Source organism: Selaginella moellendorffii, unplaced genomic scaffold (genome assembly GCF_000143415.4).
Source record: "Selaginella moellendorffii unplaced genomic scaffold, v1.0 SELMOscaffold_59, whole genome shotgun sequence".
Taxonomy (NCBI): domain Eukaryota; kingdom Viridiplantae; phylum Streptophyta; class Lycopodiopsida; order Selaginellales; family Selaginellaceae; genus Selaginella; species Selaginella moellendorffii.
This window is the reverse complement of record NW_003314320.1, coordinates 298,807-312,855: the sequence shown is the minus strand read 5'-3', so window position 1 is coordinate 312,855 and position 14,049 is coordinate 298,807. Positions and strand designations below refer to the sequence as shown.

Below are 14,049 nucleotides of genomic sequence, written 5' to 3'. Positions count from 1 at the left end.
AGTTTATAAATTATAATTATATTTATAAATTATAAATACAAGATTAATCTAAATGAATAACAACTGTTAGATGGTAAAATATCCTAGAATATTTAAGCATATTCTAAATATATTCTCTACAGGTTTTGCTTAAACAAACCAATTATCCATATTACTTGTTTTATAGATCACTAAAGTTACCTTTACTTCTTACACAAGCACCACAAAACTACATCACAACATGATGCCTCCCTATTTGTACTTTTTCATGCTTAAAGACACATACTTTAACTATGAAATTTATTTACTTTCCAACCATGCCTAAACCTTCTGAGTCATGGTGAAGGAATAACCTGATAAAGGATTAGAAAGGAATCTAGGAAAGTTAATGGAGCTTTCATTGGACATATTCTTAAACACCAAGTACAATTAGCCAAGTAGTCTCACAAATACTCATTCATTTGCTCTTCTCATTTATTATCACTAGCATGCCAGAACAAGCTCTCGGAGTTCTAGAAACGCTGAAGAGTTGAGGCTCAAAGAAGCTTTCAAGGATTTTCCATGAGGAGAACTTCACTTGTTTCAGGTTCTCCAAGAGCTTCAAAGCCAGGGAGCTGGGTTGACAGACGATGAGCTTCTATGAGCGAGCAAGCCTAAGGTTCCAAGGATTTTGGAAAATTGGACCAGATGGTGGGCTCAAAGTGACGAAATGGATCGACATTCATTCTTAAACATAACAGATGTAAAGAGGAGAATGTTTCTAGTTGCCATGGAGACGGCCCGGATGCTGTATCTGACCGGAATGTGAGGGCCGTTAACGGCCGTGAGATTCTTTCCGTGAGTTTGTCCCACCTGATGAGCGGCCCCGATTGGATATCTAGCCGGAATGTATGGGTGAACTACCCTTACTGTGGAGTATAAGATGGGGGTTTGAAAGGCAATGGTCTTGGAAGTATGCTCCCATAGGCTTCACTTTCTGGATTCTCCTTCCATAATTAGGGTTTCGATTGACAGGGCGTTGCCCGCCACGCCGCGACGCCACGGAATTGGAGCTAGATCGAGGAGTAGGGGTTTGGCAGGGACGCGCTGGGGTTAGGGTTTGTAGGACAGTGAGCTCGTCCCAGAGGCCGAGCACGGAGGATGCCGGTAATCTAATTCGATAGAGGTTTAGGGTTGAGCAGCAGCAGCAGCAGCAGCCGCGATCGAGCACGCTGCCGGCCAGCGCCAGGTTTGAATTGGATTGCATGAGCTGGGGGATGATCGGATTTCGAATTGGGTGCTGGCGGCTTTGGGAGCGGGCCATGGATCCAGGAGCGGAATTTCGGGATTCTAGCTTCTGGATGTGAGGATCCATTGCATTGGGATTGGTCGTTTGATTGGCCGGGAGGAGTATGGACTGGGCTGGGACTTAAGAGAAGCTACATTGGAATTGGCTAAGGAAGATGCAGGCCCAGGCACAGCTATCTGGGCAGTGCATCACTTTGCAGGATAAGACGTCGTTACCTTCGAATCCATGGGGTAACGATTTGGCTTTGCGTAGGAAGGTCATAGAAAAAATGTAAGCGTGTTTTTCACTGTATCTCTTGAACTAACGATTGTGTTTTCGTTTTCCAGAGCACAGATTTTTCAGAAATGTAAACACCAATTGCCTCCAGAGTGGCAGCAGAAAATCCCTGACTTGGTATCGAATGTGGAGCAGGCTTTGTACAATGATGCTACTTCTAAGGTTCTGTGTGATCTTTGCTTTTGTTTGTCTTTTTGCCTTTCGATCTCATGGTTACCTCTGATGAACAGGAAGATTATGCTGACGTGCGAACGTTGGAGCATCGTCTCCAAGTTGCAACTCATCGATTTGTCAACCAGCAGCCGCGAGTAACTTCTATAGAGGATCTCACGAGGTCTTCTGGGACCGCGGTCTCTGTGAACGGTGGAGGTGGCATGGTACCAACTCCAGGCATGGGTGGCAACCTTGTCCCTACTCCTGGTTACTCGAACACCATGATCCCGGTTGGGGGTCATGGTAATGGTACCGCCAGGGCCAGCTCGACGATGATGCCAACTCCTGGACTTGGCAACAAGATGGGGATCTCTACGAACGGAAGTATGATGCCCACCGGGAATGCAAACATGAACTTCGTCGCCAATGGCGTTCAAACTTCGACAGGGATGTTTGCCAATGGGAACTTGATGCCTAGTGGGATGCCTGTCAACGGTATGAGGATGATTCACGATGGACAACTTGCCTCCAGTACAGGATTTTCAGCTGGGGGAATGCAGATGATGCCGACGCCGGGTCTCAGCATGCCACAGCAGTCGCCCAGTGTGTCGAACTTCCCTAAAGTCAGCGACATCTCGATGGCTTCCGTGCAACCGCAGCAGCTCGCGGCTTCCAATGGTCATATCCTTCGTGCTCATATGAACGGTGCTTCTCAAGTGAAGACAGCAAACGGACTAGCGAATGGTATGGTGATGAATCGTTCTCACCTAGCGAACGGAAACGTTGCAGTGCACGATTACCCGAATCAAGCTCAAGCTCAGTATATGCTACAACAGCAACAGCGTTTGAACCAACAACAACGGATGCAAAGTAAGCTAGCTCTTTCCTGTCCAGCGATGTGTTTTTACTGACGAGTTCGTTATGTAGCGCTGAGCTCCGCCGTTTCCAATGGCAGCTATGCCATGAATGCTGCGGACTTGGCTGGACCTGGGGGTAACTTGTATACTCCATCAACAACAGGTGGCCTTGTGAACAATGGAGTTGCTCTAAACGCAATTAATCCTCAACTTGCGAAATCTTCGAGTCAACAGCAAGGGGTGGCGATGAGCTTACAGCAACAGCGAATGCAGCAGCAGCAACAGCATCACCAGAAGCAATTGCAGCAACAAATGCAGCAGCTGCAGCAAAGGCAACAAGCCGCACAACAGCAGCAGCCGCAACAGCAAGATCAGGGAACAACGTTCCAGCAACTCTCTGACTTAACCAAGACCTCATTAGACGTCCAGAATGTTGTCCCGGGACCTGTTGTTCAGATGGAGCAGTCGGATCAAAAACCGTCCCCGCAGGTTCAGCAAACATGGCAGGCGCAAGAGAGGGAGGTGAAAAACATCGCCAACGAGAATCATGTCGTGTTCCCGGAGACACAGAAACAGTTACAAACTCCGAATAGTGAGACCTTACAACCGAAGCCGGAGCCGGTGAACGAGAGCGTGCAAGTGACCGAGCACCAACAATCACCACAGCCTGCTCCTGCCGTTTTGAAGCAGGAACAAGGAAGTCCGTCGTCTATGGTATCAACTCCGGGAGGAGCGGCTGCCCAGCCTGAAAGCAACGGCTCTGGAACGGGACCCCAGCCAGTGATCAGCAGTACTCGTGCTCAGCAGTACCTCAAGCAGCAGCGCTGGCTACTTTTTCTCCGTCATGCAACGAAATGCTCCGCCGCGGGTGGACAGTGCATATGCAGTCCTCACTGCCAAACTGCTCGCCAGCTGCTAAGTCACATGTCCAAATGCCGGGATCGTGAGTGCCAATATCCGCGGTGCAGTGCCTCGATGAAGTTGCTCACACACCATCAGTCGTGTCGTGACGCTAGATGCCCGGTTTGTGGACCTGTCCGGCAGGCCATCTTAAAGCAAACTCACCCTCCGCCAGCAGACCAGATGGGATCTCCTCCGGGTTCTAAAGATGGTGGCCAGCCACCTCTGAAACGGCCCAAGGTGGCGTCGCCAGACTCTACTACTATGGAGAATGGTGATGGACCCGTCAAGGTCGAGTCGAAAGAGGTTATCAAAGCTGTGAAGGCTGAAGCACCTCATGGTGGTGGCGTCCGGAACGTGAAGCCGGAGCCTGTAGCAAGTGACGTGAAGCATCCCGGGAACGCGATTGTTAAGCACGAGTCTGGTCCAAGGATTGGCAAAGGAGGAAAGCCGAAAATAGTTGGCGTCTCGCTAACAGAGATCTTCACCATCGAGCAAATCAAGCAACACATTGTGAGCTTAAGACAGTGGGTTGGCCAGGTACGTGAGGAATCACTAGAGTTTCTTTCTCGTGCTCATTCATTTTCTTAGCAGAGCAAGTCCAAAGCAGAGAAGAACCAGGCCATGGAACTTCAGGCAAACGAGCACGCTTGTAGATTGTGTGCAGTTGAGAAGCTTTTCTTCGATCCACCACCTATTTATTGCACGAGCTGCGGGATACGAGTGAAGCGAAACGCACTCTACTATACAACAGCGGTTCGTGAAACTCGACACTACTTTTGCATTCCTTGTTACAACGATGTTCGCACGGAGAATGTCGAATTGGAAGGCCTTACGTACGCTAAGTCGTGCTTGGAGAAAAGGAAGCACGACGAAGAGCAAGAAGAGGCGGTAAGCTATGTCGTTTGCAAACGGGATTTCTGTACTCAAGTTTGATTTTCGCAGTGGGTGTGCTGCGACAAGTGTAACTTATGGCAACATCAAACCTGCGCGCTTTTCAATAGCAGGAGGAATGAGGGTGGAGAAGCGGAGTATACTTGTCCCGAGTGCTGCATGGCTGAAATGGAGTCGGGCGAAAGAGATCCACTGCCAGTCTCGGCTGTCCTCGGAGCCAAAGACCTTCCTCGGACGTGGCTAAGCGATCACCTCGAGTCCAGACTCACTCTGAAGCTCAGGCAGGAGCGATCTGAGCGCGCTAGAAAGGAAGGGAGAAGCCATGACGAGGTATGCAGCTCACTGTTTTTACACGAATGTACTCAGATAACTGCGTGAAGGTTCTCGGCGCGGAGGGGCTGGTCGTGAGGGTTGTTTCCTCCGTGGATAAAAGGCTGGAAGTCAAACCTCGGTTTCTAGAAATCTTTCAAGAGGAGGATTACTCTACTGAATTCCCGTATAAATCAAAGGTGAAAGTTATTTTTATATTTGGTAGTCCTTTTTTCTCTGACTGGTTGGAATTTCCAGGCAGTGCTACTTTTTCAAAAGATTGAAGGAGTGGAGGTTTGTCTTTTTGGAATGTACGTTCAAGAGTTTGGAGTGGAGTCTGCGCAACCAAATCAGCGGCGGGTGTATCTTTCTTATTTGGATTCCGTCAAATACTTCAGACCAGCAGAGGTGAAAACACCAAACGGAGAGGCACTAAGAACTTTCGTTTATCATGAATTGCTGGTAAATTTTCTCTCTTCTTACCTTACTTTTTGTAACTTGATATTCCTTGCAGATTGCTTACTTGGAGTATTGTAAAAGGAGAGGTTTTACCAGTTGCTACATTTGGGCGTGTCCGCCTCTGAAGGGCGAGGATTACATTCTTTATTGTCACCCTGAAATTCAGAAGACTCCAAAGTCGGACAAGTTGCGAGAATGGTATGTGGTTTCCATCTTATTCTTTCAGTTCATTGACCTTTCCCCCCCTTTTTGTGTTATATTCTCAGGTACTTAACGATGCTTAGGAAAGCGTCCAGGGAAAATATTGTTGTCGAGATTACCAATTTCTATGACTTTTTTTTCATATCTCCTGGCGAGTGCAAGGCCAAAGTGACCGCTGCAAGGCTTCCATATTTCGATGGTGATTATTGGCCGGGTGCCGCAGAAGATATGATACTGCAACTACAACAGCAGGATGACGATGATGGATCAAAGCAGCAGAAAAAGGGAAAGATTAAAAAACCGCCAACGAAACGCGCCACAAAGACTGCTGCTCAGGCGGAAATGGCTATCAACGCTTCAAAAGATGCGCAACTCATGCAGAAGGTGGGTTTTTCTTTTTCCAATGCCATGAATTTACATCGTGCTTTTTCCTTGCAGCTTGGGGAGTCGATAATGCAAATGAAGGAAGATTTTATTATGGTTCATCTACAGCACACTTGCACACACTGTAGAAACTTTATATTGACGGGCTGCCGCTGGGTTTGCCGGCCTTGTAAGACCTTTCAGCTTTGTGATAGGTAAGAATCTTTCAATTACTTGCTCCGGTAGTTTGGCAACTCCGCTTGCTTTGTGCAGGTGCCATGAAGCAGAGCTAAAACTGGACGAAAGGGAAAGACATCCTGTCAATAGCAAGGAAATGCATTATCTAACTCCGGTGAGTAATCATCCGAGAGAATTGTTGGTTTTGATAATGACACACTTGTTTGTGTGCTGTGTAGATCGAAGTTACCGATGTTCCACCAGACACCAAGGATAATGATGACTTAATGGAGAGTGAATTCTTTGACACCAGACACGCGTTTTTGACCCTCTGCCAGGGGAATCACTATCAGTACGACACACTGCGGCGGGCCAAGCACTCGTCTATGATGGTGCTTTACCACTTGCATAATCCTATGGCCCCGGCGTTCGTGGTGACGTGCTGCATTTGCACCCACGACATAGAACCAGGACAAGGCTGGAAGTGCGAGACCTGTACAGAGTACGACGTTTGCAATGGCTGCTATTACAAGGAGGAGACAAGGAAGCATCCTCACAAGCTCGTGCAACATCCATCAGCATCGGAGCGGAATGCTCAGAACAAGGAAGCGAGGCAACAGCGGGTGCAACAGGTTTGTGTGAAATTGAACGTTCTGTCACTGCTCACAACATTTTTATTTCCTTGTCCAGCTTAAGATGATGCAGGAGTTACTCGTTCACGCTTCGAAGTGCTGCACAACACAGTGCCAATATCCAAACTGCGGAGATCTCAAGAGGCTGTTCCGGCACGGAATGACATGCCAAAAGCGAGTTATCGGGAACTGCTTGCACTGCAAGAGGATGTGGAGCTTCATGCAACTACATGCGAGATCTTGCAAGCAAGCGGACTGCCGCGTGCCTCGCTGCAAGTAAGTACCTCTATCCTTTTTCTTCTTTGTGGTTTTCGCACAGAGACTAACCATCTCTTGGCAGGGACCTGAGAGAACATTCAAGAAGAAACCAGCTCCAAATGGAGTCTCGACGACGAGCGGCGGTGAACGAGATGATGCGGCAACGCACTGCGGAGACTGCTGGCAGGAAGCAATAGAGGCAGCGAGGACTTCTTCCAACACGTTATTCTTTTTTTTTCCTTTTTTTTTTGGCATCGGCGGACGGACAGAGTGACTTGACTTCATCGACGTTGTGTTCCAATTTTGACAGTCGTTGGGAAGCAAGCAGTACAAGGAACAACGCTTGCTTTCTTGTGTCTCTTCCCAGAGCAAAGGTAAACTTCTCTTCGATCTTTTTCGTCTAGTGTGGCCACGAATGATCTAACTTTCTTCTTGTGCTTCTTTCCTTTTGCAAGGTTGAAACAAAGCGCAAGTACCAAACATCCCAAGGAGAGACAAAGATGAGAGAATGAGAGAGTGACAATCAGGACAGCGACACACCAGTGTACATAGAAGTTTTCTTTTTTTCCGTGACTCATCAGAATTCATGTAAAGTTCCATGTAAGTGTGAGAGAGTGAGAGAATTCCTTTGTATTTACTTAAATTATATATAGGCGAAGATTATTCCACCTCCTTTCTCTTTTTGAATAGTTCTACCTTTAAGCAAACATTGTGATTCTCTTTATTGAGTGACAATGATATGTATCTACCTTTCTCTTTTCGAAAACTTATTGTCTACTGATTCATCAGAGTTTATGTGTCACGGTGCAACCAAGTTCTACCTTTAAGCAAATTTCCCTAAAAGGATTTTGATATATATCTACCTTTCTCTTTTCCAAAACTTATTGTCTACTGACAATAACTTCCAAGAAGATTCCAAGGGACAAACACATCTCAATCGCGCGCCAAGAATATTTACACTGGATCATACCTCCCGCAAATATGTATGATCCCATCCCAGAGATTCGAACGATCGATCCTAGGAGACAAAAAAAAATCGTATCCAGAGCCGCGGTAGTGGAGTGGGGCATCATTTCAGGGCCACTCAGCCTTTCCCATTTATGAATGGCTGTGAGAGATCTCCTGTAGACAACCACAAAAAAAATTCCACGGTGAGAAACGAACAACAGCGACTGGAGGATTCGCGTGACCACGAAAAAATATCACTTTGAATCTGTCCAACGTACCCGAGGAGGATGCGCGAGATGACGAATCTTTTCCAGCCTCGCGGAGCCCCCGGATCTTCTCGGCGGCCTCGTTCACCACCAGTCTCGAGAGCAGCAGCCCCGCCATGAACGCCGAGGCCATGAGCATGAGGAAGACGTTGTCCCAGCCTTGCTCCGAGATGTAGCCCGTGAGCAGCGGACCCACGGCCGCTCCAGCCGATCCACACCCGTCGATGATGGCGGTCACAGTGGACAGCGCCCGAGCATCGCCACTCAAGCTGCTGTGCGTCCCCAGGTCCGCGGACACCGCCGTGGTGATGAGCGCGTAGGGGCCGTTCACCAGCATTCCCAGCGCCAGCATCAGCCCCGCGTTGAGAGGCATGGAGATTGCTCCAAACTCGTGGTAGAAGAAGAGCGCCGGGATCGCGCAGTACGTGAAAGTTGCCGCGGTGATGGCCCGCGCGTTGAGCTTGTCCGAAAGGTGGCCGGCGAGAACACCGCCGAAAACGCCGCCTATGTCGAACAGTATCGAGAGATTCGCGGCTGTCGTGTCGGAGAGGACGACTCCAGCAATTCCTGGAAGATCAAAGAACAATTGTTTAGAAACCACCGAAAAGAAAAAGTGAAAAAGAGCATGGACTTACTTGTGTGTCGTACATAGAACGGTAGCCAGTAGAGAAAAGTGTAAGCAACCAGCTTCGAGAAGAAGAGACAAAACGCGAATGGAGCAACTCCGGGTATCACCCACGCCTCCAAGAACCCGACGGGTTGATCGCGTCCGGGGCTGGAGTTTTTCCTCACCTGGGCCTCTGGATCCTGATCATCTCGATCCGAAACGAGGCTGGAGCTCGACGATGATCCAGCCTCATCTTCCTCCTCCTCGTCGCTTGATCCTTGCACGGACGAACTCTCGCCACCGCCACCATCGTATGGAGATGGCAAATCCACGTCTCGCGGATCCACCACCAGGAACAAGTAGACCATCACGCCACCGACCATGATAAGCAACCCCGGGAGTAGAAACGACCACCCCCAGCCGAATGGAAGAACCGCCGCTCCAACCAGTGATCCAACGATGTTTCCAACCGAGGTGTGAGCGTTCCACACGCCCATGATCAATCCCCGCTTGGATTTCCCACACCAGTTCCCAACGATGGCCACCACCGACGGCCATCCTGTTGCTTGAAAGAGCCCCGCGATCATCTGGACGAAGAGGAAGTAGTAGAGGCTGTGGATGTTCCACCAGTAGCCCAGGCCAAAGAGGCAAACGAAGGTGCCGCTGCCCACCATCCCCATCGTGAGGAAGATCCGCAAGTCGAGCCTGTCGCCGAGATGCCCCGCGAAGAACATCCCCAGCGCGTAGCACGCCAGGAACGCGACGTCGATCTGGCCCAGCCGGGATTTTCCGCCCTCTTCGTTGAATGGAGCCCAGCCGGCGGCTCTGGATTGGAGCCGCGCCGCATTCGAGGCATCGCGGGGGACGAAGAGCCAGCTGAGAGGCCTGGCGATGGCGATTTCTTGGACAGCGCTCGCGTTGCCGGCGACCGCGATGGCGGCGATGGAATCGATGGCGTTGATATTGGGATTGCTGGAGCCTGTCTCTGGATCAAGAACGCTCTTGACGATGCTCGGCGGCTTGCGGGAGGCGTGGTAGCAGGCGTAGGCGATGAAGGTGATGACGAGAATGAGGCCCTTGCCCACCCGGAAATTCCTGCCCGCGATCGCTCTCGCCACACGGATCCCCGGTGGAGCGCTCCGGAAGCGATCCATGGATCCCTGGAGCAGAGCCGCGGCCGAAATATCACCCCAGACCCAGAGATTTCGCGAAATTTCTTGGATCAATCGATGAGCCGAGAGCTCGCTCGTCGATATCACCAAAAATCCAGCCCCACAGAGTCCAGAATCCGTGAAACCTGAAACTTACACAAGAAATCTCGCAAACCGGAGCTCCAATCCGTGAAATCGATGCTCCAGCGCCTGCATTACAAGCGCGCTATCGAGGGAAGAAAAGAGAGAAAAATAGGAGAAAAACGCAAGAAAGCGTACATTGACCGTCCGATATGTGCCTCCGTTTAAGAAGGCCGGTATATCCGAATCCGTGGGAAGGGATATCCCAGAATTCCAAAAACTTGGCTGCTGGGGTACGAAAGCTCAAACGTGGCCACTGGTGGCCATAAATTCGTGCTATGGTGTTGCGACACATCTAGGTTTGAAATTTCGTGAGCTAATGAACTCTATATGACATGGAAGCGCGGGAAATGGTCCACGCGGGATGTGCCAGTCACAGTTGACGGTAGACGGCCAAATATGTCCGGAATTTCAGACCAGATATGGTTCCGGGAAGGTATAATATGTGATCAATCGATTGAAAAGATTAGGTCAGCTTAAAAGATGGAGATCTCCTCCAAAGTTATGGCTATGGGGCTCATTCTTGTAATAATGGTTGTTTCAGCAAAGGCACGAGGTGGTCCTATGGATTTATCAGCGATGGGACAACAGGTTTCTTCTCCACCGTTGGGATCACCATCACCATCGTTTGTATCACCACCTCCACCTTTCCTATCACCGTCACCGTCACTATCACCATCACCACCACCGTCATCACTACCACTATCGCCCACACCACAACCAATGGAGTCACCATCGCCCACACCACAAACAGTAGAGCCACCTCAAATTCTATCGCTACCGTCGGCATCCCCGCCTTCGTCGCCACCGTCACCGTCACCGTTACCTTCACCTTCACCTTCACCTTCATCATCATCGCCATCCAGCCACAAAGGATTGAGCCCTGGACAAAAGGCTGGGATTATCTTTGGAGTGATATTGGGAATTGCGTTAGTGGCTGTTGCTGGCTACATTTACTGGAAGAGAAGAGAGGATTGTAGATTTAGGAGACATTTCAACATTTCAACATCTAAACTTGTATTCTAGGGCCTAGTTGGCAGATTTATAAATTGACACGTATGCGTTTCTATCTGACGTGTTGCATTGTTTGTTTGAGTTTTAGGGTTCTTGGGCATGGCGCAGCAGGGGTTTACGCGGGCAGTGGTTCTCGACGAGGCGATTGTTTTCCAGCAGTGCGATGAGAATGCAGCTGATTCCCTGCGGCCTGGCGCCGATAAGCTCTTAATCCGGCTCAGTCGTTCGGGATTGTTTGTGGTACAGTGTGTTTTTCGCTTTTTTTCTTCCAGAGATTGATCGATCATGCTTGATAGGGACTCTTCTTTCGATCCGATATATCGGCAAGAAAGGTAATCGGCTGTGTTTTTCCCCATGCGAGAGGTTGATCTTCTTACAGTCTCAGGCTTTGAGAGAGATAGGAGTTTCCAAAGGCCTTCATTTGATTCAAACTTTCTCGGATCAAAGCCAGGTTCTTTCAGAGGCTCAGTGCGTGGTCGTGTGCGCCGAAAAGAATTTGGAGGAATTCAAAGCATCGCTTGACAGTAGCTGGAACTTTATAGCTGCTGAAGATTCAACACTTCAACTTGAGTCTCTACCTTTCGCGATCACAAGCTTGATAAAAAAGGTGTGATTCGACCTCTGATAAACTCGCAAAGCTCAGTTTTTCTATTTTGTTTTTCTTACAGGAACTTGGAAACAAGATCACTCTCGTTGGTCACTGCATGAACTGGAAGAGGGAGAAGGATTTGCTTCAGGTAAGAAAGAAGAGCTCTTGTTTTAGAATAATTTGAATGCTTTTTGTTTTTGTAGAGGGGTGCGCTCCCGTTTATGTCAACGTTTGGAATGTCTTTCACTCCATTAGATTTATCGTCTTCCCTGGATCGGCAACTTAGTGTGGTCGATATCGTGTTGAACAAAGCCACAGACGAGATTGTGAGCGTTTCAAAGGTGGTCTCGGACACCAACGAAAAATGGATAAATTTCTCTGACCGATTCAACAAGCTGGAAAGGTACCTTGCTTCTCTTCGTTTATCTATTTGGATTTCTCATTCTGCATACATACAGGTATCTGCAGGAACATCCGGACATTCATGTCGTGGATCCTACTGATCGAGTGACACCCCTTATGGATCGTGTCGCTACTCAATCTCTTCTCGAAGAGCTACCACTCATAGAGGTTGCTGCTGGCGGGCCAATTGTTCGTCCTCCTCGTTGCGTTAAGGTAACTCAAATCTTTAGTTTCTTATTTTTCAGTGACAAGATATACAGGTGACAGGATTTGATGATGCTGCCCTTTTCGACAAGCTGAAGTCTGCGAACTTGGTGGTTCCTACTATTGTTAAGCCGCAAATTGCTTGTGGTGCATCGGAGTCACACACCATGGTTTGTACTTTGATTAGAATAGTGCTTTTATCTTTTTTCCCGGGCAGGCTATTGTTTTCGAGGATCGTGGCTATTCCAACCTTGCTGTGCCTCTTCCAGCAGTTATTCAGGTAAGTCAGGTACTTCATCGGGACTGTGGTCTTACATGCTCCGGTTTTGTAATAGGAATACGTTGATCATCAATCAGTCATCTTCAAATTTTATGTTCTAGGCGAGCAGGTGTTTTACTCAACCAGGAAATCTACTCCGGACGCAGTCGTGCTACGCACGATGATCAACACAGAAGCGCCAAGTATTGTGTTTGACAGGTACGCCATACATTTCCTACTTTCCTAGATCCATGAAGCCTAACACCTCTTTTTAGTTTGAAAACTTTACCGACTGGAAGAGCCGTCGATGAGAAAGCGGCAGAATCGGCTCTAGATATCACAGCAATGCGATCAACGGCTGCTGTGCTGAGACGGAAACTCGGACTTACAATCATTGGTTTCGACGTGGTTGTGAGTATGTGCGTACTGATGTAAGGCTCTCTAAAAAGGATTTCTTTTGTCAGGTACATAGCCACACACGCGACCATGTTATAGTGGACGTGAACTACTTTCCAACATTCAAGGACGTTCCTGACACGGAAGCAGTCCCTGCATTCTGGAAAGCTTTGCAAGAATCGAGAAACACAAGAACTATCTAGGCAGCCACGAAGAAAAGAAGTAATAACCTCGGGAAGAGAAGGAGAGCCCTCAGCAAAAGCTTTTGGAGGAACTTCCGCTCAACTGAGGAGCTAGCCTGAAGTGCCACAGCCTCTTGGTTGGAGCTTCCTCCACGAGATTCGCGCGACACAGAAACTCCTCGCAGTACTGCCTCTCCACCGGCCGCTCCACGTCGTGTACGTATATATCCGTCGTTCCATTCTTCCGGCTCCTGGCCATGACCGACGCACTGAAAATCGCTGCCATTCTTCCAGGTGCCTCGGCAAAGTAGCCTCGGGGAGCGTCCACCATGATCACGTCCCAGTCAACCTCGTACAGCTTCTTGGGAAGATAACTCAGCGCGATCTTGCAAGTCGAGTTCCGGATGGCCTGCACTGGCCGGCACTTTCCATTGCGATTCTTCCTGGCGTGGTCCATGAGTCTCCCGGCATCCATCAACTTGGTGTTGTATCTGACGAGGTAGGCCTCCAGATCTGGATTCTTGCCCGTCACCTGCTTGATCCAATCCTCGGTTTCTTCCAGGAACACCGTGCGGCCACCGTGGTTGAGAGTTTTCCACATGACGCTGTCGAACCCCAGTCCAAAGACGAGAAAGTTGCAAGGGCCCCGTGCCGCGAGAACTCTCACGGTCATCATAATCTCGTCGAAAGTTTGCTGGGGGATTACCTTGCTGGAGACGTAGCGAGCGAGAGCGGTGCCTACCTCGAGCGGGAGTCCGCGATAGCTCTCCGGAAAGGCCGTCTCCTTCAAGTTCTGGAAAGTGGACTGGGTCTCGGGAGTGGTGTCCCGGAGAATGCACAGGCTGAGGAAGAAGACGAGCGGCAAGATAATGGATCCCGCAACCGCCCATTGCTTGGAGGAGATGTACTCGACGAAGCCCATCGCGCCAGAGACGAAAGAAGCAAGAACAAGATGGATGGATGGATCGAGAGAAAACTTGCTGCTGCTTATGACAAGGACTTGGTCCGTGATAGAAGCAACGATTCTTGGATCTAAATCTGGATCTGGGATGCAGAGCTTAGACACAAAAGAACCACTTTTCGTGGAGGCACGATTGGATCCATCAAGAAATCCCAGAGAGAGAGCCTGTAGGCTTTCACTCTT

The 14,049-nt window shown here is 49.1% G+C and overlaps 4 protein-coding genes across 6 annotated transcripts; 2 read left to right on the top strand and 2 right to left on the bottom strand.

Moving 5' to 3' along the window:
• The first annotated feature begins 917 nt into the window (after window positions 1-917).
• LOC9643803 (histone acetyltransferase HAC12) lies at window positions 918-7,414 on the top strand. Its single transcript, XM_024688765.1, has 16 exons — window positions 918-1,537; window positions 1,594-1,705; window positions 1,774-2,566; window positions 2,624-3,993; window positions 4,048-4,344; window positions 4,399-4,677; window positions 4,728-4,856; window positions 4,915-5,118; window positions 5,171-5,313; window positions 5,382-5,700; window positions 5,755-5,894; window positions 5,953-6,031; window positions 6,096-6,488; window positions 6,547-6,764; window positions 6,829-7,120; window positions 7,202-7,414. The coding sequence occupies exons 1-15, from the start codon at window positions 1,422-1,424 to the stop codon at window positions 6,941-6,943; spliced, it is 4,707 nt and encodes a 1,568-aa protein (XP_024544533.1). The 5' UTR covers window positions 918-1,421; the 3' UTR covers window positions 6,944-7,120; window positions 7,202-7,414.
• A 29-nt stretch (window positions 7,415-7,443) lies between these two features.
• LOC9643985 (putative glycerol-3-phosphate transporter 1) lies at window positions 7,444-10,097 on the bottom strand. Its single transcript, XM_002983591.2, has 3 exons — window positions 8,596-10,097; window positions 7,973-8,527; window positions 7,444-7,868 (listed from the first exon to the last, which is right to left on the bottom strand). The coding sequence occupies exons 1-3, from the start codon at window positions 9,719-9,721 to the stop codon at window positions 7,831-7,833; spliced, it is 1,719 nt and encodes a 572-aa protein (XP_002983637.1). The 5' UTR covers window positions 9,722-10,097; the 3' UTR covers window positions 7,444-7,830.
• An 859-nt stretch (window positions 10,098-10,956) lies between these two features.
• LOC9643802 (inositol-tetrakisphosphate 1-kinase 6) lies at window positions 10,957-12,940 on the top strand. 3 transcript variants are annotated; one of them, XM_024688807.1, is made up of 11 exons: window positions 10,957-11,113; window positions 11,170-11,205; window positions 11,325-11,480; window positions 11,542-11,610; window positions 11,666-11,865; window positions 11,921-12,077; window positions 12,125-12,238; window positions 12,286-12,348; window positions 12,404-12,546; window positions 12,603-12,738; window positions 12,792-12,940. In XM_024688807.1, exons 1-11 carry the CDS (start codon window positions 10,973-10,975, stop codon window positions 12,924-12,926), a joined length of 1,350 nt encoding a protein of 449 aa, XP_024544575.1. In that variant the 5' UTR covers window positions 10,957-10,972; the 3' UTR covers window positions 12,927-12,940. The 3 variants fall into 3 exon arrangements, with proteins under 3 accessions (XP_024544575.1, XP_024544573.1, XP_002983744.2); XM_024688805.1 differs by having other exon boundaries at window positions 11,259-11,480; XM_002983698.2 differs by having other exon boundaries at window positions 11,253-11,480.
• Window positions 12,760-14,017, bottom strand: LOC9643801 (glucuronoxylan 4-O-methyltransferase 3). The gene has a single exon (XM_002983590.3). It carries the CDS (start codon window positions 13,825-13,827, stop codon window positions 12,976-12,978), a length of 852 nt encoding a protein of 283 aa, XP_002983636.2. The 5' UTR covers window positions 13,828-14,017; the 3' UTR covers window positions 12,760-12,975.
• Window positions 14,018-14,049: the final 32 nt, after the last annotated feature.

Coding starts and splice junctions, on each gene's coding strand:
- LOC9643802 (XM_002983698.2), top strand. CDS start 10,973: ATGGCGCAGCAGGGGTTTACGCGGGCAGTGGTTCTCGACGAGGCGATT. Junction 11,206..11,252: donor CCGATATATCGGCAAGAAAG/GTAATCGGCTGT, acceptor ATCTTCTTACAG/TCTCAGGCTTTGAGAGAGAT. Junction 12,349..12,403: donor CTCTTCCAGCAGTTATTCAG/GTAAGTCAGGTA, acceptor GTTTTGTAATAG/GAATACGTTGATCATCAATC.
- LOC9643803 (XM_024688765.1), top strand. CDS start 1,422: ATGCAGGCCCAGGCACAGCTATCTGGGCAGTGCATCACTTTGCAGGAT. Junction 5,701..5,754: donor ATGCGCAACTCATGCAGAAG/GTGGGTTTTTCT, acceptor TTTTCCTTGCAG/CTTGGGGAGTCGATAATGCA. Junction 6,032..6,095: donor AAATGCATTATCTAACTCCG/GTGAGTAATCAT, acceptor TGTGCTGTGTAG/ATCGAAGTTACCGATGTTCC.
- LOC9643801 (XM_002983590.3), bottom strand. CDS start 13,827: ATGGGCTTCGTCGAGTACATCTCCTCCAAGCAATGGGCGGTTGCGGGA.
- LOC9643985 (XM_002983591.2), bottom strand. CDS start 9,721: ATGGATCGCTTCCGGAGCGCTCCACCGGGGATCCGTGTGGCGAGAGCG. Junction 8,528..8,595: donor GTTCTATGTACGACACACAA/GTAAGTCCATGC, acceptor TTGATCTTCCAG/GAATTGCTGGAGTCGTCCTC. Junction 7,869..7,972: donor ATCTCGCGCATCCTCCTCGG/GTACGTTGGACA, acceptor GGTTGTCTACAG/GAGATCTCTCACAGCCATTC.